This window comes from Miniopterus natalensis, chromosome 5, assembly GCF_054644295.1.
Source record: "Miniopterus natalensis isolate mMinNat1 chromosome 5, mMinNat1.hap1, whole genome shotgun sequence".
Lineage (NCBI taxonomy): Eukaryota > Metazoa > Chordata > Mammalia > Chiroptera > Miniopteridae > Miniopterus > Miniopterus natalensis.
Window position 1 is genome coordinate 3,770,404 of NC_142085.1, and position 27,168 is coordinate 3,797,571.

General features: G+C 40.8%; 1 protein-coding gene across 2 annotated transcripts; it reads left to right on the top strand.

The window, feature by feature from the left end:
* The first annotated feature begins 15,194 nt into the window (after nucleotides 1–15,194).
* LOC107543157 (epididymal secretory glutathione peroxidase-like) lies at nucleotides 15,195–26,882 on the top strand. 2 transcript variants are annotated; one of them, XM_016220614.1, is made up of 5 exons: nucleotides 15,195–15,281; nucleotides 19,078–19,231; nucleotides 24,710–24,827; nucleotides 25,540–25,639; nucleotides 26,676–26,882. In XM_016220614.1, the coding sequence occupies exons 1-5, from the start codon at nucleotides 15,195–15,197 to the stop codon at nucleotides 26,880–26,882; spliced, it is 666 nt and encodes a 221-aa protein (XP_016076100.1). The 2 variants fall into 2 exon arrangements, with proteins under 2 accessions (XP_016076100.1, XP_087673188.1); XM_087817062.1 differs by lacking the exons at nucleotides 24,710–24,827; nucleotides 26,676–26,882 and having other exon boundaries at nucleotides 25,540–25,601.
* The last annotated feature ends 286 nt before the right edge of the window (nucleotides 26,883–27,168 follow it).

The following is a 27,168-nucleotide window of genomic DNA, read 5'->3' on the forward strand; positions in this document are numbered from 1 at the left end:
CTTGGTAGACTTTAAGGTGGAGACTGACAGCAGCACAAACATAGTGGTGAACTTTAACGCCCCACTGTAAGCATTGGACAGATCATCAACACTAAAAATAAACAAGGAAACACAGACCTTAAATGACTCACTAGACCTAATGGATTTAATTGACATTTACAGAACATTTCATCCAAAAGCAGCAGAATACACATTCTTCTCAAATGCGCATGGATCATTCTCAAAACTAGACCACATGTTAGAGCATAGGGCAAGCCTCTACAAATTCAAGAAGATTCAAATCATATCAAGCATGTTCTCAGATCACAATGCCATGAAACCAGAAATAAACCTGTATAAAAAAAAACTAAAAAATATTTAAGCACATGCAGGCTAAATAGCATGCTATTTAACAATGAATGGGTTACCAATAAGATCAAGGAAGGAGTCAAACACTTCATGGAAAAAAATGAAAATGATCAGACAACAACACAAAATCTATGAGACACAGCAAAAGCAGTCCTGAGAGGAAAATTCACAGCATTATAGGCCTACCTAAAGAGACAAGAAAAATATCTGTTGAACCTTCTAACACAACAACTAAAAGAATTAGAATGAGAACAGCAAGAAAAGCCCCGAGAAAGTAGAAGGGAGGAAATAATAAAGATCACAGCAGAAATTAATGACATAGGGATTAAAAAAACAATACAAAAAATCAATGAAACCAAGAGTTGGTTCTTTGAAAAGATAAATAAGATTGATGCACCTTTAGCCAGACTCACTAAGAAACAAAGAGAGGACCCAAATAAATAAAATCAGAAATGAAAGAGGTGATATAACAACTGACCCAACAGAAATACAAAGGATTGTAAGAAAATACTATGAGCAACTATATGCCAACAAACTGGACAACATGGGGGAAATGGACATATTCCTAGAAGCTGAATCAAAAAAAGGCAGAAAACCTGAATAGGTCAATAACAACTAATGAAATTGAAGCAGTAATCAAAGAACTCCCAGCAAACAAAAGTCCTGGACCAGATGGATTTACAGGCAACTTTTACCAAACATTCAAAGAATTAACATCTAATCTAATCAAACTATTCCAGAAAATCCAAGGTTAGGTGAAACTCCTAAGCTATTTTTATGAGGCCAGCATCATCCTAATCCCAAAACCAGATAAAGACACTGCAAAGAAAGAAAATTACAGGCCAATATCCCTGATGAACATAGATGCTAAAATCCTCACTAAAATACTAGCAAACCAGATCCAGCAATACAGTAAAAAGATCATACATCATGACCAAGTGGGATTTAATCCAGGGATGCAAGGCTGGTACAACATCCCTAAATCAATAAATGTGATACATCACATAAACAAAATGAAAGACAAATATCATATGATTATATCAATAGATGCAGAAAAAGTATTTGACAGCCCGGCTGGGCGTGGCTCAGTGGTTGAGCGTTGGCCTAGGATCCAGGCGATCAGGGTTCGATTCCTGGTCAGGGCACATGCCCGGGTTGCGGGCTAGATCAATGACTCTATCATCATTGATGCTTCTGTCTCTCTCTCTCCCTCTCCTTTCCTCTCTCTGAAATCAATAAAAAGATATATTTAAAAAAGAAAAAGTATTTGACAAAATCCAACACCTATTCCTGATAAAAACTCTCAGCAAAGTGGGATCATACCTCAATATAATAGAGGGATCATACCTTAATATAATAAAGGCCATATATGACAGACCTACAGCCAACAGCATACTCAATAGTCAAAAACTAAAACCATTTCCCTTAAAAAAGGAACAAGACAGGGATGTCCACTTTCACTACTCCTATTTAGCATAGTACTGGTAGTCCTTGCCACAGCCACCAGATAGGTAGAAAACATAAAAGGTATCCAAATTGGAAAGGAGGGATTAAAACTGCCATCATTTGCAGATGACATGATATTGTACATAAAAAGCCTAAAGACTCCATCAAAGTACTGCTAGATTTGATAAATGAATTTGGCAAGGTAGCTGGATACAAAATCAACATCCAGGTATCTATGGCATTCTTGTACACCAGCAATGGACTCTCAGAGAGAGAAAATAAAAAAAACAACACCATTTACCATTGCAACTATAAAAGTGAGATACCTAGGAATAAACTTAACCAAGGATCTAAAAGACCTGTACGTGGAAAACTACGGGACACTGAAAAAAGAAATTGAGGAAGATATAAACAAGTGGAAGAATATACCATGTTCATGAATTGGAAGAACTAATATCATTAAAATGCCCATACTACCCAAAGCAACTTATAAGATTAAATGCAATTCCAATTAAAATACCAACAGCATATTTCACAGATCTAGAGCAAACATTTCAAAAATTTATGTAGAACCAAAAAAGACCCCGAATAGCTGCAGCCATCTTGAGAAAAAAGAGCAGAGTGGGAGGGATCACTTTGCAGACATCAAACTGTAGTACAAAGCCATTGTAATCAAAACAGCCTGATACTGACACAAAAACAGGCATATAGATCAATGGAGCAGAACAGAGTCCCCAGAAATAGACCCACACCACTATGGTCAGTTAATATTTGACAAAGGAGGCAAGAGTATCCAATGGAGTAAAGACAGTCTCTTCAATAAGTGATGCTAAGAAAATTGGACAGATACTTGCAAAAAAAAACTAAACTAAACCACCAACTTACTCTACACACAAAAAAAAACCTCAAAATGGATAAAAGACTTAAATGTAAGTCATGAAACCATAAAAATCCTAAAGAAAAGATAGGCAGTAAAGTCACAGACATCCCACGTAGTGGACTTTTCACTGATACATCTCCTAGGGCAAGAGAAACAAAAGAAAAAATAAACATATGGGACTGCATTAAACTAAAAAGCTTCTGCATAGCAAAAGTGAGCCTCAAAATACCAAGGAACCTCACATCCTGGGAAAACATATTTCCCAAGGATGCATCTTGTAAGGGGCTAATTTCCAAAGTGTACAAAGAACTCATACTACTTAGCAAGGGGAAGACAAACAACCCAATTAAAAAATGGGCAAAGGATCGGAATAGACACTTCTCCAAAGAGGACATAGAAATGGCCAAGAGACACATGAGAAAATGCTCAACATCGCTAATCATCAGAGAGACGAAAATTAAAACCACTATGAGGTATCACCTCACACCTGTCAGAATGGCTCCATCAACAAGTCAACAAACAACATGTGCTGGCGAGGGTGTGGAGACAGGGGAACCTAGTACACTGCTGGTGGGAATGCAGACTGGTGCAAACACTCTGGAAAACAGTATGGAGGTTCCTCAAAAAATTGAAATCTAGCTGACCTTTGACCTAGTGATCCTACTTCTAGGAATATACCCTGAGAATCCTGAGACACTAATCAGAAAGAATATATGTGCCCCTATGTTCATAGCAGGGCAATTTACAGTAGCTAAGATCTGGAAACAGCCCAGTAGATGAGTGAATAAAAAAGCTGTGGGATATTTATACTATGGAATACTATGCAGCTGTAAAAAGGTCCTTGTACACTTTGGGACAGTATGGGTGGACCTGGAGAGTATTATGGTAAGTGAAATAAGCCAATCAGAGAAAGACATCACATGATCTTACTTTTATGTGGAATCTAAAGAATTTAATAAACTGATGAACAGAATTGATTCAATGACATGGAAGCAAGGATCAGACTGATGAATGTCAGAGGATTGGAAGACTGTTGGTGAGTGGAGGGGGGAGAGATTAACCAAAGAATTTACACGCATATATGCACAACCCAAGGGCAGGGACAATGGTGTGGAGGGGGACTGGGGAGGGGGGTGGAAAGGGGTAGAATGGGTCATTGGGGAGAAAAAGGAACATCTGTAATATTTTAAACAAAAATAAACACACACACACAAAAGAGAAGTGAGGAATGAAGGGACTTCCCCCCACACTCCCCTTTCCCTGAGTATCTCCATCTTGTTTCTTTTTATTACATTTTTATTATGGAAAATTTCAAACATACACATAAAGTAGAGAGAAGAATATGGTTAACTTCATGTACCAATTACCCACTTCAAACATGCTCAACACAACTCACGGCCAAGTTCATTTTATCTATACCCATGTAATACTTCTTACCATCACCCTCACCCCTCCACACATACACAGATACACTGAATTATTTTGAAGCAAATTCCAAATATAATATTTCAGCTGTAAATATTTTGTGCAGCTTCTATTTTTAGCCAGAAAGAAAGTCAACCTTGTTCCTAGGGTGGTACTGGATTGCCTGCAGGTAAATGCTAGGTCAGGCTCTGTTGTTTCCCTCTACCCTTGATGCCTTTTATAAGTTGCCACAGGCTGAGGGGTTGTAGAGTGGGAGAGGAGAAGCCAAGTAGCCTCAGAGTCAAATTTGGTTTTCCAAATTGCAGTGTGAATAAAGACTGTTGTGGGGGCATAACTGTTAAGGTGTCTATCCCTGGCCTTTACACTTGGATAAGGCAATCTCTCCAATTTACTGAGCATCTGATTCTCATGTATACAGTTGTGACCTGGAAAGCATGACCTATAAGACACATAAGAGCTTAAAATTTATAAAATTTCATGATTCTTACTCTTGTTTTGCAATCATCTAGAGGTACTAGTTGGTCAAATCAGCTTCAAAGGTGATCAGAATCTCGCAAAAGCTGAGAAAATAAACTAAGAATGTCAGCCGTAGAAGAGACTTTGGTGATTTTATGTTCTAATCCCTGATTTTTAAGTGGGCAAATTGAGGCCTATAGACATATTTTCTCAATGTCCTACAATTTTATGGAGTTGTTTGTAATGGCTTGCAATGTGTGTTCATAATATGGGACATATTTATTCTTTCCCTGGGAGCAGCAAGAGCCTGAGTCACAGACTGGAAAATTTCCGGGTGGGATGGTGTCTGGTTTTGAATGGTATGGGTTACTCAAATTCCTGTGATTGTACATGGACACAGAGCTCCCACTCCCACACCACCCCCAGCCCATTAAGGCAAGAGTAAAGACAATAATGCTGTCCAGGGGAGAACATATCCTTCCTTTCACTACCTCCCCAACACAACATCCAAGAACAAGATCCTCCTGAAAAAGTGTGGGAGAGGGAAGGTTGGCATTAGCTATAGACCTTTCAGAAAGTCTGCAAGTCAAGGCCAGCCAACTGCTTCAATGAAGGCACAAAATCACAGTCAGCCAAGACCAGAAGTAAGTTCCAAACCTCATCTTTTTTGGGAAAGAAGGTCAGAAGAGGTAAAGAACACACAACGATGAAAAGTACATGCAAAAAAAAGTGGTGTCTCTAGAACTTTCCTCCATTTCTAAACACATATATTATGGAGAATTGAACCTAGAGCGGGGAGACAAGTGGCTTTAAAATAACAACTCAAATTTACGGTCTAGGTCTCCACAATTACGATGCTTTGCCCAAGCCACTTCCCCTTTCTAACGCTCACTTCTCTTTGCAAATTAAAGCTAATGCTACCTGTGCTGCCTGTGTAACTGGCTGATTGTGAGGCTTAGATGAAATCACTGATGTCGTGGAGATATGTGAACTACAAATTTTATATAAACATAAGTGATGTTACTTAAAAATGTCAGACTTAGGCCCAGCCGCTATGGTTCAGCAGTTGAGCATCGACCTATGATCCAGGAAGTCACGGTTCGATTCCCTGTCAGGGCACATGCTCCAGGTACGACTAGAGCCCTGAACCCCAGTAGGGGACTTGCAGGCAGCAGCCAATCAATGGTTCTCTCATCCTTGATGTTTCTATTTCTCTTTCTCCCTCTCCCTTCCTCTCTCTGAAATCAATAAAGATATATGTGTGCGTGTGTATATATATATATGTATATAAAGAGAGAGAGGGAGGGAGATTTTTTTTAAACGTCAGATTTAGGTGTGGAGTTTATGCTTTGCATTTGCAACCCAGAGTAAAAAATTTTTTGGAGATGTGTGGATCCTGAGAAAGAAGGTACATACTGAGTAAGGTTCCTGGTGGTCAACTGGGCTCAAATTTTAAAAGAGAGCCTAGCAGCCATTTCTAAACTGGCGCCTCTAGTGCAAACCACACTTTAGGTAGTGCACTGAACTACCTGCCTCCCACACTCAAAGATCTGCCTGCACTCTGTTTCTGCAGTCTGAGCCAACTCTTATAGAGGAGTTCCTGGAATTGTATTTCAACCATCAGGATTGAGGTTTTTCCATCAGCTAGGAGCTGTGCAGCTGCAGTCCCAGCACCATCTTCAGCAACCAATCAGAGCAGCCCCATTCTGACCAATCAGAACAGTGCCTTTTGGACAAATCAAATTGAAAGTATTTGGAGTCCTCATTTGCATAAGGATGAGCCAATCAGGGAAGAGGTTTGGGGACTTCTCTGTATATAAGTCAGCTCCCCTGTGGCTGGAGAACAGCTCTCCCTTTTCACGAAAGGTGGAAGACTAAAGACTGAGTTTCCCCAGCTGGAGATGAGTGGCTTAAGACATCTCCCCAGAGTGTGGTGCAGAGCAGACCAGGGCCTCCTCACAGCCATGCAGTAACACAATTAAGCCATAACACTGTTGAGCTGTTCGATAGTCATGCTGTTCTTACAGCCATGCTGCATCACAATTGAGCTATTTGCCCTGAATAAAGTTTGCCCTTTCCAAGCTCTCCAAATTGGGGATTCCTGTTGGCCTTGAATTGACACCAATAAGGATCAGTTGACACCTGAATGGGGATCCCAGATGTCAATGGAGATCATCTAAGAGAAATATTCGAGTAAAACTAAATAGGGGACAAAAACCTCCAGGTCAGATTTGGGTGGTTGGAGAGGCTGTGGTTGACTCTGGGTTGAAGATGTGAACTGCACCTCAGCAAAAGTTGAATCTGTTTCTTTCATGATCAAAGAAACTAAGTATAGTAGGATTAAGTCATTTACAGAGACTGGGACAGGGAATATGAAAGGCTTTGTTTTAATTTTTACACTGCCACTCACTAGTTGCGTGAACTTGGACAAGAAAGTAATCCTCATAAGAATTCTACCGCAAGGAAAAATTGTAGTCTGACTGGAAAAAATAAATAGTGGTTGAGACATTAATTTTTGCCACCCTGACTATTTAAGGTCATGAACTGCTTGCAATTATAGGATTTTTTAAGTAAGGAATAGACCTTATTGTTCAATTTCTATCTGGGCTGGTTTTCAGGGTTTTGTTTGTTTATTTTTATTTTTTTCCCCATTGATTTTTCGGGAGGGAGGGAGGGAGGGAGAGAGAGAAGGAGAGAAGGAGAGAAGGAGAGAAGGAGAGAGAGAAAGGAAGAGAGAAGCATCCATGTGAGAGAGACACATCAATTGGTTGCCTCCTGCATGCACCCTGCCCTGTCTGCGGTTGGGGAATGAACCTGCAACCTGGGTGCATGCCCTTGACCAGGACTGAACCAGAGACCTCTGGGTGCATGGGCTGTTGCTCTAACCTGAGCAACACTGGCCAGGTTTGGTTTTCAGTCTTAATCTATGGTTCATGTCACAAACATTTCCGCCTAAAATCTTGTTTGGTAGTATTTGATAAAGTTGTGTTTCCAGTCATTTCTTTCAATAGGAAAAAAAAGATAATTTAGAGTGGAGGAGGTGGAATCCCAAAATACTCAGCATAATTGACCTCCAAGATGAAGAATCTAAATCCAAAGAGGTGTGTTTTAAAGAATGGAAAGAATTTAACTTGTCTGAAGCATGAGATTCACAGGAGGTGCTGTTGGGAGTGAAGCCTGAGAAGGAGGTTGAAGTCACATCAGGAGAGGTCTGGATACCATGCCAAAGATTCTGGGTGCGATGCTACAATGTATTGGTTAGCCTTCTTGCTTCTTTATTGGTGGTGGAATATCACTATACAAGTGTTTAGCAGTTCTAGTAGCAGCAAGGTAAAGGAAAAGGGCATTGAAAGGGAAGGGTGTGAAAGACAAAAAACAGGTGAGAGATCATTTCAGCATTCCAGAAAGAAAATGACAGAAATCTGACATGTGGTTCTGCTGGAAGATGTGAAGAGGAGGCAGCAAATGTGCTATACAGTCAAGTGGACTATGACAGAAAGGGCCTTCGTGGGGCTCCCTGCTGTGCCGGAGCTCCCAAGACATTTTTTTCTCTTGGACAGAACTCTTGCCCCCAGGGATGCTAAAACATTGGGAACACAGAGACTTGGGAAGGCAGAGATCTTAGGCCACCATTGAGGTACTTTATGATGAAAGCTTCCCTTCTACTCTGGGAGTTGGTTAATGTGTAATAAGCAAAGCTAATCTAGCTAAGAAAGTAAGAAATTATAACAAGGGAGGAGCAGTAAGTAATTACACATGACTTTGAGTAAATCAGTTTTTCTGTTTGAGCATCAGTCTCTTTATCTGTTGGATTAAAAATGGGGTTTACCTTGGGCTATGTCTAATACTAAAAGTTTAAATAAATTATCTCCTTTATTTTTTAAATTACCCCTTTGAAGTCATATATTCTCCCAGTTTTACAAATGTGGACCAGAGGGGCAGAGGGTAATTTGCCCAAAGTCACACATCTTGGGAAGGGTGAAGAAATTAAAATATATTATTTTTGAGATTTTATATTTTAATCTCCAGGATTTTTTGAACTGTGACAGAGAGGACAAGGGCAGGAGAACCAGTATGTATGGGCAGGGAGGGCCACACAGCAGGAAACTTGCACAACTGCCCTCAAGGGCCCTGGGAGCTCTGTGCTGGGTCAGATCCCATTGTTTTGGGTTCCTCTCCATAAATTAAATGTCTTGGAGAAGAGATCAGAAATATGTTTTCCAAGAAAGCTCATGAATGCCCAGATTTCACCAGACAAAAATGAAACTTTACTGAGACTTCAATTTTAAGGAGGTAAAGACAGCTTCTTTGTGAACCTGGAGGAGGCAGGGTTGATGGAGCAACTGGTTGGAAAAGAAATTAGAACTGGAGAGGAAGAATTTATTTCAATAAACATACAGCTGATCTAGCAGATAAATCCTATAGAAATAGGATGAAGAATGTGGCAAGAGCGATCCTCTCCAACTAAAATAAATATTTTTTCAACATCTCATTAGTTATTTCATTAGGGCCCAGTTAGTTGCTGAAATCACCCCTTTCTTGTCATTCTTAAAAAGCAGAAAATTCTGAGATGTTTTAAATTAATTACAGCAGGCCACAGGTGGAAGGAAGAGACCAGAGAGATTAATCAGTTAATAACTGCAGGATGAAGCCAACCAAAGACTGCTCACATCCCCGAATGTATGTTGGAACTTGAACTTCCAGGTTGCTCTTTCCCTGATTTTCTGAAGACAATCGCCAGGCTGCTGACGGCCAGAGCCTCCACTTCTTGTTTATACATGAACCTTCTGGGCTGTGGCCCACACCCAATCCAGAGGAGCACACACTTCTAGTCCTTACGGACTCTGCGCTGTCTCAGCACTAGCCCTGCCCCACTTACCTATGGCCAATGTACTTCTTTCACCACAGCTCACACCTTTCTTCCCGCTACGTGACGTATAAAAAAAGCCCATCAACTCCAGGAGAACAGAGAACAAACATGTCTGTCTTCTCCACCCGGCCCTGCTGATAGTGATTCAGACTCCACGCCCCAGGACCTGGTCCTTCTCTGGCCAACATTTGACTCAATTAACTCGCTCTTTCAGAAAAGCTTTGGGCCATGGAAGTTTTGTTTAACATTTCAAAGCATTGGGAATAGCCAATCTACATTAACATTCATTCTTGTTTTAGTAATTTTTGCCTCCTAACTCATCAGGCAATAGTTTTACCAAATGTTTTGTTGCAACATAACAAAAATTTCTACCTTTCCAGTCTGTGATAACTGTTTCCTTGCCAGTCTTTCTCTCTGAGACTTAGGAAAATTGAAGTAAATTGAAGACAAAACATTAAAAATTAATATAATAAGAGAATCATTGCACAGCCTAATGATGACCAAGTGCCATAAATTTAAGAGTTTGATTAACTCAGAACTTTGAGTCTGAGGTTTAAATGGGGGAAAAGTAAGTAATTTTTAAACATCAAGATGGCAAAGTAGGTAAACACTGCAGTCACCTCCTCCCACAACCACATCAAAATTACAACAAAACTACTGAACAACCATCATTCAGATCCACCTGAACTCTATCTGAACAGGAGTCCTACAAACAAGGATACACAGAAGAAGCCACTTTGAGACAGGTGGGGGGACAGAGATACAGAACAGGCTGGCCCCCCCACACATGTGTGGTGGTTAAAAGTTGAGAGAGATATCTCAGCTGCGGAGGTTCCCCCCTGAGGAGTGAAGAGTCCAAGCCCCACGCCAGGCTCCCCTACCCAGGTATGAGGGATGGGAAGAGAAATTCCCATAACTTCTAGCTCTGAAAACCAGCAGGGATGTGAATGAGTGAGAAGGAGGCTGCTGGAGTCCCAGATACTCCTCTTTAAGGGCCGGTGCATGGACTTATGGGACTCACTCCCTCTGAGCGCCAGCGCTGGGGCAGATGCTTGAAAGCAACCAGGGACATATGGAAAGAAACTGAATTGCTTGGCTTCAGGGAGAGGGCTGGTGGGGCAGCTTCCTCTCAGACAAAAGTGCTTGTAGAGGCCATAGTTTCTTTGCTGAGACCAGCAAGCAGGTGCCATATCTGAACCTCCATCAACTTGGCTATCACAATTCACTCTGCCCTGAGACCCCACCCCACTCAACTTGCAGGCCCTCCCAAGCCACTTTCAGCAGCTTTTCCATACAAATAGTTAGTCTCTGCTCTTGTTGCAAACTCTCATAAAATCTCTCAGTTTCACAAACCCCAAAGAAGCAGTGACTGGCATTGATGTACCCTGTATCTCATTCTAAGTGGCACCAAGCCTGGCACAAGTTGCAGCCAGCCTCAGGTCACAGTTTTGTCTTTCCCAGGTGCTCCCATCAAATGGCAACCATCTGCAGATCACTTTCTAGCTCTCCCAAGTGGCCCTGCCTGGGCATAGGCAGTGGCTGACCTTGGCCTACACCACAGCCTTTCCCAAGAAACCCCAGAACCAACACACCTGGTCTCCAGCTTCAGACCACACTGGAGCCACCCAAGTACCTACACAAATGACACACTCAAAGGGAAAGACTCTACAGGCACAAAAGCCTCATTAAAGTGAATCCTGGTTCTGTGGTCAGTCCTTGCACAACAGCTCCTCCTCTATAGTCACAGAGAGTCCTAACTACAAGTCAGCCTAAGGGTAAATTCCTCCCACTGATATGCAAATAGCAATCAGGGCTCAAGCACAACAGGAGGGCACACACAACCCACACAAAGAACACACCCAGCTCGGGTGCCAAAGAGCCTTCACCACTGGACCCCATAGGTCATGTATGATGTAAGTCCACTCTACCAAGACTAGGAAATGTAGCAGCTCTACCTAATACATAGAAACAACCACAGGGAGGCAGCCAAAATGAGGAGATAAAGAAACATGCTCCAACTGAAAGAACAAAAGTCCAGAAAAAGAATGAAACAAAGTGGGGAAAGAATCTACCAGATGCAGAGTTTAAAACACTAGTTATAAGGCTGCTCAGTGAACTTAGGAGAAGAGTAGAACTTTCAATGAGAACTTTAACAAAGAGATAGGAAACATAAAAATGAAAATAGAAAACATATAAAAGAACCAGTCAGAAATGAAGAATACAATAACTGAAATAAAGAGTGCATTTGAAAAATCAACAGTAGATTAAATGAAGCAAATAACTAAATCAGTGATTTGGAAGATAAGGTAGCAGAAAACATCCAATCAGAGCAGCAAACAGGAAAAATAATTTTTTGAATGAGACTAATTTAAGGGGCCTCTGGAACACCTTACAGCATACCAACATTCACATCATGGGAATACCAGAAGGAGAAGAGAGAGAGCAAGGAATTGAAAATCTACTTGAAGAAATAATGATAGAAAACGTCCCTCACCTGACAATGGAACCAGACATACAAGTCTAGGAAGTGCAGAGAGTCCTAAAAAGATAAACCCAAAGAGGCCCACACTAAGACATATCAATAAAAATAGCAAAGGTTAAAGACAAAGAATCGTAAAGGCAGCAAGAGAAAGACAGTATCTATTATGGAATTCCCATAAGACTTGTCAGCTGATTTCTCAACAGAAACTTTTCAGGCCGGAAGAGATTGGCACAAAATATTCAAAGTGATGAAAAGCAAGGTGTCTTACAACCAATATTACTCTTCCCAGCAAGGCTTATTTAGAATGGATGGAGAGATGAATAGCTTTCCATACAAGAAAAAGCTAAAGAAGTTCATCACCACCAAGCAAACCAGAATTATAAGAAATATTAAATGGAATTTTTAAGAAGAAAAAAATAAAAAGCATGAATAATAAAATGGCAATAACTACATACATATCAATGATTAGTTTAAATTTAAGTGTGTTAATTAATCCAATCAAAAACATAACATGGCTGTCTGGATGGTGTGGCTCAGTGGCTGAGCATTGACCTATGAACCAGGATGTCATTGTTCAATTCCAGGTCAGGGCACATGCCTGGGTTTTGAGCTCAATCCCCAGTAGGGGCTGAGCAGAAGGCAGCCAATCAATGACTCTCATCGTTGATGTTTCTGTCTCTCCTTCTCCCTTCCTCTCTCTGAAATCAATACATAGGTGGCTGAATGGATAAGAAAACAAAACCCAGGCCCTGCCAGGTAGCTCAATTGGTTAGAGCGTCATCCTGAGACACCAAGTGGGTTCAGTCTCCAGTCAGGGCACATACAAGAAGCAACCAATGAATAGATCAATAAGTGGAACAATAAATCAATGTTTCTATATCTATCTTTCTCCTTTCCTTGCTCTGTCTCTAAAAATCAATTTTAAAAAATAAGACTCATACATATGCTGTCTTCAGGAAACCCACCTACCTCAGAACAAAAGAAACACACAGACTGAAATCAAAGGGATGGAAAAATATATTTCATGCAAATGGAAACAAAACAAAACAAAAAGCTGAAGTAGCAATACTTATATCAGACCAAATAGACTTTAAAACAGGAGACAAAGAAGGACCCAGCAATTCCACCTCTGGTTGTTTATCCAAAGAAACTCAAAACATTAATTCGAAAAGACATGCACCCCTATGTTCATTGCAGTGTTATTTACGATAGCCAAGATATGGAAGCAGCCCAAGCGTCCATCAGTAGATGAATGAATAAAAAAAAGTGGTGCATATATACAATGTAATATGACTCAGCCACTAAAAGAGTGAAATCTTGCCATTTCCAGCAAAATGGGTGGCCCTAGCGGGTATATGCTAAGTGAAATAAGTCAGCCAGAGAAAGACAAATACTATATATGATTGTACTATAATTTACTATAAATTTACTATAATTTACTATAAATTTACTATATACTATATATAATTTTACTTAGATGTTGAATCTAAAAAACAAAATAGCCCCGGTCAGACTGGCTCAGTGGTTAGAGGGTCAGTCCACCCAGTCAGTCTCGGATTCAATTCCCAGTCAAGGGCATGTACCTAGGTTAGGGGTTCACTCCCCGCCCCCAGTCAGGGCTCGTGCAGCAGGCAACCGCTCGATGTGTCTCACAGCGATGCCTCTCTCTCTCTTCCTCCCACTCTCTCTCTCCCCTCCCTCTCTCCCACTTCTCTGAAAAGCAATGGAAAAAATATCCTCAGGTGAGGATAAATAAATCAGTCAAACAAAATAAATGAACAAACAAAACAGCAACAAATTCATAGATTCAGAAAACATTTTCATGGTTGTCAGATGGGAGGGTTTCAGGGAGATGAGTGAAAAGGGTGACAGGATTAAAGAAATGCAAGTTGGCAGTTACCAAACGGGCACAAGGATGCAGCACAGCACACGAGATGTGATCAATAGTATTGTAAAAACCCGTATGGTACCAGGTGGTACCCGATCATCCATGCGGTCGCTTTGTAACTGTCTCATGACTATGTTGTGTACCTAAAACTAATATAATATTGTAGGTCAACTGTAATTTAAAATTAAAAATTATTTTTAAAAAAACAACGAAAAAGAGCTAATTATTAGTTCTTTTTATGTAGCTCTGATGAGGGCTATATGGTTTTCAAGAGTGCAAACAATATGAATAGTAAACACAGTGCGCCTGTGTGGAAGGAGGGAGGAACACAGAGTTTGGTAATCAAAGGGATGAGTAATAAACAAAGCAAGAGAGGGGCCTTGCAAGGACAAATGATCCTGAAATCAGGAGTATGATTAGCTCAAACCTTAGCAGGCTGAGGGGGATTAACTATGTTAATGATCTTATGTGAGACGCCCAGCAATTCCTAGGGCTCAAGGTCTGCATCATCAAAGCACCTATTTTAACTGACTGTGGAGCAATGGTTGGAAACTGCTGCTGAATGGGTGGTTGTAAAAATGGTTGCTGTTGAGAGACAAAGCATTTTTTAAAATTTCTTTCAAGAGATTAAGAGCACTTTTTAAAAGCACTGCATTCAGAATGGCAGATTCTCCTCCAAAAAGTGAGCAGGTGTTGGTAGCCCCTCTCCCCCACCCTTCCTTTTCACCTTGCCAAGTTGATAAATGCAAAGTACACTTTTCTTATGTATCCCTCTTTGATCATTGGTGAGAAGAGAACATTGAATCCTGCTACAGATGCCATTTGGTTTACAGTCTGGTGCCCATTTTTCTGTCAGGCTGATTGTTTTTTCATACTTATTTACAAGCACTTGAAAGCATATGTATAAAGAACATCTCAGTGTGCTTCCTTCACATATATTGTAAATATTTTCCCACTCAGTGCCAGTTTTCTTCCAATTCTTTTAAAGAAATCCTATGTGGTGCATCCTTTGACTTTTTAAAGCTCAAATAATATTAAAAATAGTTCTTGTCACCCTTTTTGCAGTGACTTTACTGCAAAGTCTAGGAGGCTGTGTCCGCATTGAGAAAAAGAAATAACCTTAGAGGGCCATGGTGTGCTTGCGATCACCTTCTCGCAATGCTGCCACGATTTAGGAGTCCCAGGTCCTCATTGCACTGCTGCACACTGAGTGCTCATGGGGGTGTGTGGGTAAGGATGTGGTTTAAATTCTACGGCCTCGTGCCCCACTCACACCCCAGAAATACCCACCGCCCTGCTATTGGCCTGTGTGGGCTTGGGCTAGTCTCTGCCAAGATATAAAGGCCGCTGAGGTGCGTGAGGACCTCAGGCTTGCGGGCTCTGTTCTACAGCACTCGTCATGGCTGCACAGCTGCGGGCATCCTGTCTCATCCCCCTCCTCCTAGCTGGCTTTGTGCAGACGCACCCCAAGCTGGAGAAGATGAAGGTGAGTGACTTCCAGAGAAAGCAGGGAAGGTTCTGATGTGAAATTGCTCTGCTTTATAAGTTATCTGTATTGTTGAATTCCCATAGTTATTGTTGAAAGTGTGTCCCCTTCCCAGTGCTGTTGTCTGTCCGTGAGTTATGCTTATGTGCACGTAGTTCTTTGGTTAGAAGTCACTCTTTTGTCTTGCTCCCCAAGATCCCACTCTTTAGTCCTCTCGTATGACTCCAACCTCTGCTTTCTTCTGTTTTGCAGTTTCCTCTAAACATTTCTTCTCTTCTTTTTTCTTCTCTTTGAATCTCTTCAAATCTATAAATGGGTGTTCCTTGAATTAAATATGGGTAGGAAGTGGTCCTTTCTCTTCTCCTTCTCCAGGTAGAGGCCACCTGGATAGCCCTCCAGCCCTATCAGTACCTGCCTCAGAGCTGGGTCTGAGGCCTGGGAGAGCCATGGACATCAGAGTGGGTGGGGACAAGGGTTTGGAAGAGAGGTTGTGTTGAGTCACCTCACACGGAGCTAAGCAGGAAAACCACAAAGAGGAGGAAAAAATAATGTGGGAGCTTTTAGGGATGGATAGTCAGAGTCATCATGATGCCGAACACATGGGTCCGAGGCCACCTGTCACTATTTGAGCGAAATTAAACAGAGACAAGGTTGAATCATATATGAGCATTTATTCCAATAATGCTGGCGGTATGGAGAGAGCAGCAGGTCACCCTGGAAATTCTGCTCTGGTCCTCACAGAGCCCCCAACCTGAGCCAGCTGGCAGATTATATACCGCATTGTATGCGGGAAACGTATTTATACGTTTTACGTTGACTGGTAGTAGAGCGCACGATAAAAGCTACCCGCAAACAATGTGATACCAGTGAGTGAGAAGACAATCATGCAGCTGAGAGCTGCGAGTGTTACAGGGAAAGGGGGAGGGACAGCCCAGCCATCAGGAGCTCAAAGTCCTATTCCTGAGGCTGAGGCAAACTCCGGAGGGGGTCAGGGTCCAGGCACGCCAGCCATGTCTGCTTTTAAAATGTATTTCTTTTTACAGTCCTGTTTTTATTCTTGCAACACATCCTCCAGTTTCCCAGGGTCTGTGAGAAAACCTCTTTATTTATAGTTAGTAAGCTGAATAATCATTAAACAACTGTGGCTTTATCCTTATTATGTGCCCTTCCCCTATCAATCAAAGAAACATAAAACACATGGAAAGAATAATAGGAGGCCTGAAACAACTGGGTTTAGAATCAGGAGCCTCAGATTCTAGCCACAATTTTATTTCCAATTCCTGGCACAGTTGCCTTGTTGACTAAACATGTGCATGGCAGCCCTGTCCAGTGCAGCTCAGTAGGTTGGAGCATTGTCCTATATACTGAAAGGTTTCAGGTTCGATTCCCATTCAGGGCACATACATAGGTTGTGGGTTCCATCCCCGGTTGGGTCGTGTACAGAGAGCAACTAATTGATGTTCTCTCACATAGATGTTTCTCTTTCTCCCTCTCCCTCCCCCTGTCTCTAAAAGCAATAAGCATATCCTCGGGCGAGGATTAATAAACAATAATAAATGTTATATTGCCAAAAATGCTAAGCATCATCTGAGCCTTCAGTGAGTTGTAATCTTTAAAAATACACCAAAAACGTGTGCATGTCAGTGATAAGGGTGGTTGAGGGAAGGATAGCGATGAATTACATGTGAATTAGATAACTTGGAGTAAAAGGGAATCATGAAGCTAGGGACACACAGTGGTCACCACTCTCAGCCTTGAACAGTCCCTTCACCTCTTTTAGCCTCTGCAAGCTTCCTCATTATAGACTTGTGGGTAAGAGTATCCGCCTTATGGGAGTGTGAGCAATAATTGTTGTTCATATATCATGTTATATAAACGGCAGCTTTAGTAAGATCTTCCTCCCTCTCTAGAGAACCTCCTGGGTGACTTTCTGTTTTTGAGAATTGATACATTTTTGTGTTACCCAGTGCTGCCTAATTGGGTGTGGAGGCCCTGGGCTGTAGAAATTGCTTAATAAAAGCTGATTCTGGATGTACTTGAGACACATACAGATTTAAATAAATCTGCAACCACCATGGAGTTCAGGAGTGATCTGGACTAAAAGGGTCTTCAAGTCTAAAGCTTCTCTAAGTCCCCACATCCTAGTAGCCAACACGCTTTTTAGTAATTTTCATTGCAGTAGCAAAGGGGGAAAAGGCAAATTCTTGAAAATGTTTAGCTTGGAACCACGCATCATAAAAACAGAAATGGATGTTTTCATATAATATCTTCTTTATACATGCCTCGGTTTTGCTAGTGCATGTATGTGTGATTGCATTTAGGGGAAAATGCAAAAGCTTTCATAGAGAAAGCACCTTCCCCCCAAGAGTAGAGACTGAGTAGCTACAAACTGGTGTGCTAATGATAGAACCGGTGGGTTATAAGGTTGAAAAAGTTACGTTTTGTTTTGTGTTGCATCACTCCTTCTTCAGATGTGGGGGGTAGATGGTGTTTGGCTAACATCTTTTCTAGTCCATTGCATTTCCAGGGAGTCTAATTTATTCTTAATTTAAGTCTGGACCTTCCTTATCAGATATGTCTTTTTATCCTTTCTTTGATCAGTTAACCTCTGCCTTTTTCTCACCACATGGTTTGGTAACTTCCTTTTCATACTTCCTATTTTAAACTCCCTATATCCCATGAGCAATTTGTAGCAACTCCCCTCAGTACATTTTGGGTACTGCATGGACCCTGCATGGATAGAGGTGGGGGAATATGATGAAATCACCTTGTAGAGGAATTTAACCTAAGAATAGGCAAATAGAACTTATTTCTTTTATGTAGAACTCTGATCAAATATGACCAGGAGATTTGGGAAGAAACAGGACAAATGGAGCTGATGATGAAGGCAAGTATTAGATACCAAGAGCACAGTGGGGTGAGGAGCTGAGTGTGTAATAAGAGGGATACTGCTGGCTAGACAGATCTTAGTGAACTGCTTACCGATGGATTTCTTACCTCTTCATCTGCTTTCTAGGGAGCTACAAAAAGTTGGATTTTTTATAGTATTGGCTTGTAAGATCATCATACGAATAAGAGAGTGATATGAGAGAGAAAATTAATCAAGGTAGAGATGATATTAGATTCTAGAATGTTAAACCTGGAAGGCCCCTTGAGGATCTAATAATAATCTGGATGAATGTCTTCATTTTACCATTGGGTAAACTGAGGGTCAAGAATGAGAACTCTCAGGTTCACAAAGGAATTTAACAATAGAACTGACTTCTGATTCCACAAATCAAAGAGCCAGAGCTCTTTGCACTCCACCATGCTAATGGGTGCAGTGAGAAGTCAGAAGGCTTAGGGAAAGTTAAAGTAACTAGGCTGTTGTGAAGTACTTAAGCAATTAAAAACCTTTCCTACGTTGAGAGGATCCAGGTGGGATCTCCAGCTCAAAGCCAAGAAGTAGCCTTATTCTCACAGAAACGTGAGGGCTGGTGTACTTCTCTCTTTGCCCCACTTAGTCCCAGGTCCTCCCTCCCCAGCTCATGACTCTCTGCTCTTTTTCATTCATCCAGGCATTTCCTGGTAACCAGCTTCTTCCAGGATAACAGGAAGAGAGATTTGACTGTTTTTTGCTCAAAAAACCATTGGCTTTCAAGTCATAGGAACTTTCAGTCTTGTCATTAATGTCTATACAACTCTTGTCTGTGTCAGGAGCTCCAGCCAATGCATATGTTCTTCATTGAGTGCACTGAAAGAGTGAACAGACGTTAGAAACTTTTGTTATTAATGTTATCTTTTTTAAATCTTCCAGATGGATTGCTACAAAGATGTAAAAGGCACCATCTATGAATATGATGCCCTCAGTCTTGATGGAAAGGAACGCATTTCGTTCAAGCAGTATGCGGGAAAGCATGTCCTTTTTGTCAATGTGGCCACCTACTGTGGTCTAACAGTTCAATATCCTGGTAAGAATTTATATCTAAATCCCCTGGGGGCTAAGTTTTCAGTATATTCTAGGTGAGTATTCATCAAAATGAATACTTACAGTATATTCTAGGTAAGTATTCATCAAAATGAATACTTACAATCAAGTGACTTCATTCCCTAATGTCAGGTGTCAGCAAATGCTGGCCCATAGGCGAAATCTGGCCAACTGCCTGCCTTTGTAGACAAAGATTTATTGGAACACAGCCATGCCCATTCATTTACATATGCATATATACATATGTGGTTGATTTTATGCAACAAGGCAGTGTTGAGTAGTGGTATGAGTAGTGACAGAGAGCATCTGGCTTGTAAATTCTGAAGTAATTACTATCTAACTTGTCCAGAGAACGTTTGCTGATTCCTTCTCTATGTCCTGCCTACGCTTTGCTCCTGAGATCTCAAGGAGACCCAATATATATGTGAGAACTAGGAGCCTCTCCAAAAATTCAAATCTTTGGATAAATATTTTTGAGACTTTTTCAAGATTTTACAGGTAACTTAAAAGACAAGGAAAAGGGGGGAAGGCACTTTTTAAATTTTGTATTTATTTATTTTGTTGTTGAGAGTATTACAGATGTCACCCATTTTCACTCCTTAGCCTCTCTCCACCCAGCTCCTGCCCCACCTCAGGCCTTCACTTGTCTGTTGTCTATGTCCATGGACTATGCACATATGTATATAAGTTCTTTGGTTAATCTCTTCCTGCCCTCCCTCCCACCTTCCCTGAGAACTGTCAGTCTGTTCTATGCTTCCATGTCTATGGTCCTACTTTGTTAGTCAGTTTATTTTGTTCATTAGATTCAACATAAAAGTGAGATCATGTGATATATGTCTTTCTCTGACTGGCTTATTTCGCTTAGCATAATATTCTCCAGGTCCATCCATGCTGTCTCGAAGGGTAAGAGATCTTTCTTTTTTACAGCTGCATAGTATTCCACTGTGTAAATATCCCACAGCTTTTTTATCCACTCATCTACTGATGGCTGTTTCCAGATCTTACCTGTTTTAAATAATGCTGCTATGAACATAAGGGTGCATATGTTCTTTCTGATTAGTGTTTTAGGATTCTTAGGATTATATTTCTAGAAGTGGGATCACTGGGTCAAATGGCAGTTCCATTTTTAGTTTTCTGAAGAAACTCCATAGTGGCTGCACGAGTCTGCATTCTCACCAGCAGTGTACTTAGTTTCCCTTTTCTCCACACCCTCACCAGAACTTGGTGTTTCTTGATTTGTTGATGGCAGCCATTCTGACAGGTGTGAGGTAATACCTCATTGTGGTTTTAACTTGCATCCCTCTGATGACTAGTGACACTGAGCATTTTTCCACATATCTTTTGGTCATCAATATGTCCTCTTTGGAGAAGGGTCTATTCAGGTCCTTAGCCCATTTTCTAATTGGAAACCTACAGCCAACATCAGACTCAATAGGCAAAAACTAAAACCATTTCCCCTAAGATCAGGAATAAGACAGGGGTGTCCACTTTCACCACTCTTATTCAGCATAGCCACAGCAATCAGACAAGAAGAAAACATAAAAGGTATCTAAATTAGAAAGGAGAAAGTAAAACTATCATTATTTGCAGATGACATGATATTGTATATAAAAAAACCCTAAAGATTCCACCAAAAAACTACTAGATTTAATAAATGAATTTGGCAAAGTAACAGGATACAAAATTAACATCTGAAAACCGATGGCATTTTTATACACCAATAGTGGACTCAGAAAGAGAAACTAAAAAACAAACAAACAAACAAAAAAAACCAATCTCATTTACCATTGCAACTAAAAAAATAAGATACCTAGGAATAAACTTAACCAAGGAGGTAAAGGACCTGTACTCAGAAAACTACAGGACATTGCAAAAGGAGATAGAGGAAGATATAAACGAGTGGAAGAACATACCATATTCATGGATTGGAAGAATTACCATCATTAAAATGTCCATACTACCCAAAGCAATTTATAGATTCAAAGCAATGTCTATTAAAATACCAACAGCATATTCACAGATCTAGAACAAATATTCCAAACATTTCTATGGAACCAAAAAAGACCCTGAATAGCCGCCATTTTGAGAAAGAAGAACAAAGTTGGAGGAATCACAATACCAGATATTACAAAGCCATTGTAATCAAAATAACCTGGTATTGGCACAAGAACAGACATACAGATCAATGGAACAGAACAGATAACCCAGAAATTGACCCACACCTTTATGCACAATTAATATTTGACAAAGGAGGCAAAGCATGCAATGGAGTAAAGACAGTCTCTTCAATAAATAGTGTTGAGAAAATTGGGCAGGTGCATGCAAAATATGAAACTAGATCAGCAACTTACACTATACACAAAAATAAACTGAAGATGGATAAAAGGCTTAAATGTAAGCTGTGAAACCATAAAAATCTTAAAAGAAAACATAGGCAGTAAAATATTGGACGTCTCACATAGCAGAACTTTCAGAGATACATCACCTAGGCAAGGGAAGCAAAGGAATAAATAAACAAATGTGTCTACCTCAAAGTAAAGAGCTTCTGCACAGCAAAAGAAACCATCCTCAAAATACAAAGGAACCCCACAGTAAGGGAAAACATACTCGACAATGATACATGTGATAAGGGGCTAATTTACAAAATATATAAAGAACTCATACAACTCAACAAAAGGGATAAAGGTACTTTATACTTAAAATTGCATTTGACTGGAGTGAAGCCGGTAAAGGAGGAGGCGATAATAGAGGCAAACATTCCCTCTCCAACCTTGACACCTCCTCTAGATGTGGCTTTCTCTCTGTGTGCACTGTGCAGGGAAGTATTTTCTCTCTCTCATACTTGAGGCCATGTGGTTTAAAAGTCTGTAAAGAATGAAAATGGACGATATCAGAAACAGATGCATTTCTTTTATTTGAACTAATCAGAACTTCACTTATTGTTTCTAATTATGTCTTGAATGGGTAATATATTCAAAAGTTTCACAATTCAAAAGGAATGAAAATATTTAGAATAAAAAGTTGTTCCACTTCTTCCCCTCACTCCAGACAAACAATATTATCATGTTTACATAGTACAGGGTGGGGCAAAAGTAGGTTTACAGTTGTTCGTATGGAAAATGCTACAATGATTAGTAAATAATAATAAAAGAATGGCCCGGCCGGGTGTGGCTCAGCAGTTGAGCGTCGACCTAGGATCCAGGTGATCGGGGTTCGATTCCCGGTCAGGGCACATGCCTGGGTTGCGGGCTCAATCAATGACTCTCTCATCATTGATGTTTCTATCTCTCTCTCCCTCTCCTTTCCTCTCTCTGAAATCAATAAAGATATATTTTTAAAAATAATAATAATAGAAGAATGAACTCTGTGTTTTGTGTACTCTTGATTGTAAACCTACTTTTGCCTCACCCTGTTTTTAGAATGATTCTCTTTTCTGCTTTCCCTCCAGCTGATAACATAATATAAATACTGCTTGTCATGTTGCTTTTTAAAATTAATAAGGTGCTTTGGAGTTCAAGCCATTTCCTCATTTTTTTAAAGACTGAATAATAAATAATATTCTATCAAACCAGAGTTTATTTTACCAGTTTAAGAGCATGGTAAAGCCAGTTTATTCAGTTTCCACCCTACACAACAGGTGAGAAGACTGAGGAATGTTTGCTTGTGGACTGGAGGACCAGCTTTATGATTTACTGTCTCTTTTTCCTGGAAGATGAGATTATCTACAGTGACAGAAGACAAGAAAGAAGGGTATGGGGAAAGGTACTGAAGAACCATGTGGAAACAGGAAAGCAATCTTGTATAAGAATAAAAATAAATAAAAACACTAAGAGGAGGTACCAGTTGGTTGAGCTGAATCTGAGTGGGCCTGGCTAGTGTTTACCAGAGGACTGAAGGCATGTAGCCCAGAAAGGGTTAACAAAGAGGATGATTATAAAAGTCTGAGCAGACAAGCTGGCAAACTTCCTGGCAGTGGGAGAAGGCAGTTGGATTTTGTGTTTTGGCATATCAATGAGGATTTTCAGTAGAATGCATGTTTAACATCTGAAGATGATTAAAGCTCAACTTGGAACTTCTCTGGTTCTCTTTGCCCCTGTCAGGTTTATCCACACTCCACCCAGGGTGAGTCAGCCTGCACACAGGAGAGAAGTCCATTGTCACTGTCCATGCCTTTTTCTTTAAAAAAAATATTCAGTCTACCAATTAACCAACCAAAAGACAAAAGCTGATGAGCAGTGATGTTTAAGCCTAGCTTTGTTTAAAAATTACATGGTGAGCTTTTTAAAAAATTGTAGCAAAGGGCCCTAGCAAGGTGGAGCAGTAGTTGGAGCCATCGTTTCATACACCAAGAGTTGTGGGTTTGATTCTGGTCAGGGCACATACCTAGGTTGCAGTTTGATCCGAGGCTCAGCACATATGGGAGGCAACCAATCGATGTTTCTCTCCATCCTCTCTCTCTCCCTCTCCCTTGCTCTCTCTAAAATAAATAAGCACATCCTCAGGCAAGGATTAAAAAAGCGTGGCAAGGAAAGACATAACAAAATTTAGCATCTTAACCCTTTTTAAGTGTTCCGTTCAATAGTATTAAGACATTCACATTGTTGTAAAACAAATTTCCAGAACTTTTTATCTTGCAAAACTGAAACTCTATACCCATTAAACAGACCTGCTCTTCCTCCTTCCCCTCAGGTCTAGAAACCACCATTCTAATCATGTTTCTGTAAATTTAACTACTTTATATACCTCATGTAAGTGAAATCATACAATATTTGTCTTTTTATAATTAGTTTATTTTACTTAACCAACTATCTTCAAGGTTCATCCATGTTGTAGCGTGTGACAGAATTTCCCTCCTTTTTGAGGCTGAATAATATTCCATTGTATGAATATGCCAACATTTGTTTATTCATCCATCCATCAGTTTGGGTTGCTTCCACCTCTTGACTCTTATGAATAGTGCTGCTATGGACACGAGTGTACAAATATCTCTTTGAGACTCTGCTTTCAATTATTTGTACACATTCCTAAAAGTGGGATTGCTGGATCACTGTCAGTTCCATTTTTTAATTTGTTTGAGGAACTTCCATTCTATTTTCCTTAGCAGTTGTATGATTTTACCTGGTGAACTTTTGAGTAATAAAGATGCCTAGGAGCCATCTTAGAGGAGTAACACCAGAGAACTCTGGATTGGGGCCTAGGCATCCTTATTTTTAAGGGCAGCTGATTCTGATGTGTTGTACATTTGGCAAATACTGTACTTCAATAAAGGGTTTCAAATGCATGTCTGAAGATTCCTTATCTGACTTCAGCCTTGCCGCTAATAGCCTTTCTAATCTAGGGAATTTTTTCTTCCTTGGGCCTGGGTTTCTGTCTCTGTAAAATGGAATCTTTCTCTACACAAGGCAGTCTCTAGCCAGCTGACATATTGTCCCATCTCTGTGTTGTCCCATCTATATCACAGAACTGAACACACTTCAGGAGGAGCTGAAGCCCTTTGGCTTGGTTGTATTGGGCTTTCCCTGCAATCAATTTGGAAAGCAAGAACCAGGAGAGAACTCAGAGATCCTTCCCGGACTAAAGTAAGTACCTGCTCAAAACCATTAGGAGGCCTCTGTCCGCCTTTCCTCGGTCTCCAGGGGCCTGTGTGGGACCTACTGTATACTGCTGGTCTAGTAGGCACAGCAGCGACTGCAAACGGACTTTATTTATTTATTTTTGTTAAAACTCACCCAAGGATATTTTTTCCATTGCTTTTCAGAAAGAGAGGGAGGGAGGGAGGGAATGAGGGAGGGAGAGAAATGTGATAGAAACACATTGACTGGTTGCCTCCTGCATGTGCCCCAACCAAGGGTGAACCTGCAACCTAGGTATGTGCCCTTGACTGGGAATTGAATCCACAACCTTTTGTTGATCGGGCCAACACTCTAACCACTTAGACGCACCTGCCAGGGCTGCAAACTTACTTTAACTTTGACCTACCCTGGTGTAAATCAGGCTGTATCCAGAGACCTTCTTCCCTCCCTGTGCAGTGCGACCTGGAAGGACTGTGAAGGGGCAGGAGCATTGAAATAGCTGTTACAGAGACAATGTAGGGCAAGGGGCAGATTGTCTAACAGAGAAAAGTCAAATGAGTCAGGAAGGCCAAAGTAAAAAAATGGCTCTCTTTTCCTTCCCAGCTCTGTTCCTATATGGCCACCCCTTTCTTCCCTTCCCCATGACCTCAAAGTCTGGTGTTCCATCATAACTTTCTTATGTCCTGGAGCTTCCTGGTACCATTATGGCTCATTACAGGTATGTCCGTCCAGGGGGAGGATATGTACCCAGTTTCCAGCTCTTTGAGAAAGGCGATGTGAATGGCGAAAAAGAGCAGAAGGTCTTCACCTTTCTGAAGGTAAGTGAACTACTGACACAAGCCTCTTCTTTCCTGATGTGTCCAACATAGAGTTGGTGTGGTAGAAATGGACCCAAGGGCTTGCACCCAGAGATGGGAGTGGGCTCTGAACGAAATCTCCAGATCAGCATAGGGAGTGGGGTTTAATCTGCTAGTATCTATGGAGCTCTAGCTTTGTGTGGTGGAGAGAGTTGTTAAAAATTGTAGCTTTTACAGGGACCACCCTCTTTTGCTCATTGACAGTCACTCATTCATTCATTCATGGCACATTTATTGAGTGCCTGCTGTCTATAAGGCGGTTTACTAAGTACTAAGAATCTAAAGATGAGTAAGGCACAGTCCCTGCCCCTTGGTAAGCTCATTCTAGAGAGGGAGACATAGAAATCACCTGGTGAAGCATACTTCAGTGTCTTTTATGAAACAACTTTTAGATACAGAGAATGTGAGAGCTGAAAGGCTCCCTAAAGATCACCAGAGTCCATCATTCCTAAGTGCTGGGCTGTGGGCCAAAGCCCAGTCCTCAGTAAACCAAAGAAACCAGAACAGTATAGAGTTTTATAAAGTCAAGTGACTTATAGGGCTGTCCTGTAATTTATTCTTAAAATAATCTTTTTTATTAAATCAAATGATGACGTGATGATTGTTTGTTAATTTCTCATTTGATAAAACAAAATGCTCAAAACTCTGTGTTGGCCCCAAAAGATATTTTTGAAGTGCCAAAGACCTGAGAAACCACATTCTAATCCAAGTTACTAGCAGAAAAAGAATCCAAAAGCCTGAGAGTATCTTACCCATAGCAGCGTGATTTTGTGATGAGGTCGTGGAGAAAAACATAAAGAAGGGACACACTTGCTAAAACATCTAAAACATTCTTGGTAGTAGGTATTATGGCAATTCATAGAATTTATTAAGGGTCACAGGGAATTAAAATGCCTAGGTGTAGGAGGAGCGTGCATTGCCTGTGCATGAAAATAGCCTGGACCATCCAGAAGTAGAAATGATGTTGTCATTTCTCTTTTCCATCTCTCTGCTTCAGCAATCCTGTCCTCACCCTTCTGAGCTTTTGGGCTCTTTCAAACATATCTCCTGGGAGCCCATAAAGGTCCAGGACATTCGCTGGAATTTTGAAAAGTTCCTGGTGGGGCCTGATGGAGTCCCTGTCATGCGCTGGTTCCATCGGGCTCCAGTCAGTGACGTCAAGTCAGATATCCGGACGTACCTGAAGCAGTTCAAGATCGAGTAGGAAGGCCAGGCTGGGCAGGAGCTACCCTGCTTCTCACCAGAGGGCCTTTTCAAAACAGCCACCTTTTTACTACACTCTTTTTTTAAATGGTCTCCCCTTGACTAAATTGCCTCTTACTGTTAAAGTTCTCACTCTCTACTAAGTAGCCTTACATTTGGAAGACTACTGCTCTTTCTCCTTGCAAAAGTATGTGGGTGAAAAACAAAGGAATGAAAACCTTATATCCTCAGATCTGTTACAAACTTAAAAATTCATACCCATCAAAAGAAAACCATTATTCCACAAG

What these genes read in the sequence shown, in the direction of transcription:
- LOC107543157 (XM_016220614.1), top strand. Translation starts at nt 15,195, where the DNA reads ATGGCTGCACAGCTGCGGGCATCCTGTCTCATCCCCCTCCTCCTAGCT. An exon ending in CCAAGCTGGAGAAGATGAAG is followed by an intron (nt 15,282 to 19,077) that starts GTGAGTGACTTC and finishes TAAATCTTCCAG; the next exon opens with ATGGATTGCTACAAAGATGT. An exon ending in GAGATCCTTCCCGGACTAAA is followed by an intron (nt 24,828 to 25,539) that starts GTAAGTACCTGC and finishes GGCTCATTACAG; the next exon opens with GTATGTCCGTCCAGGGGGAG.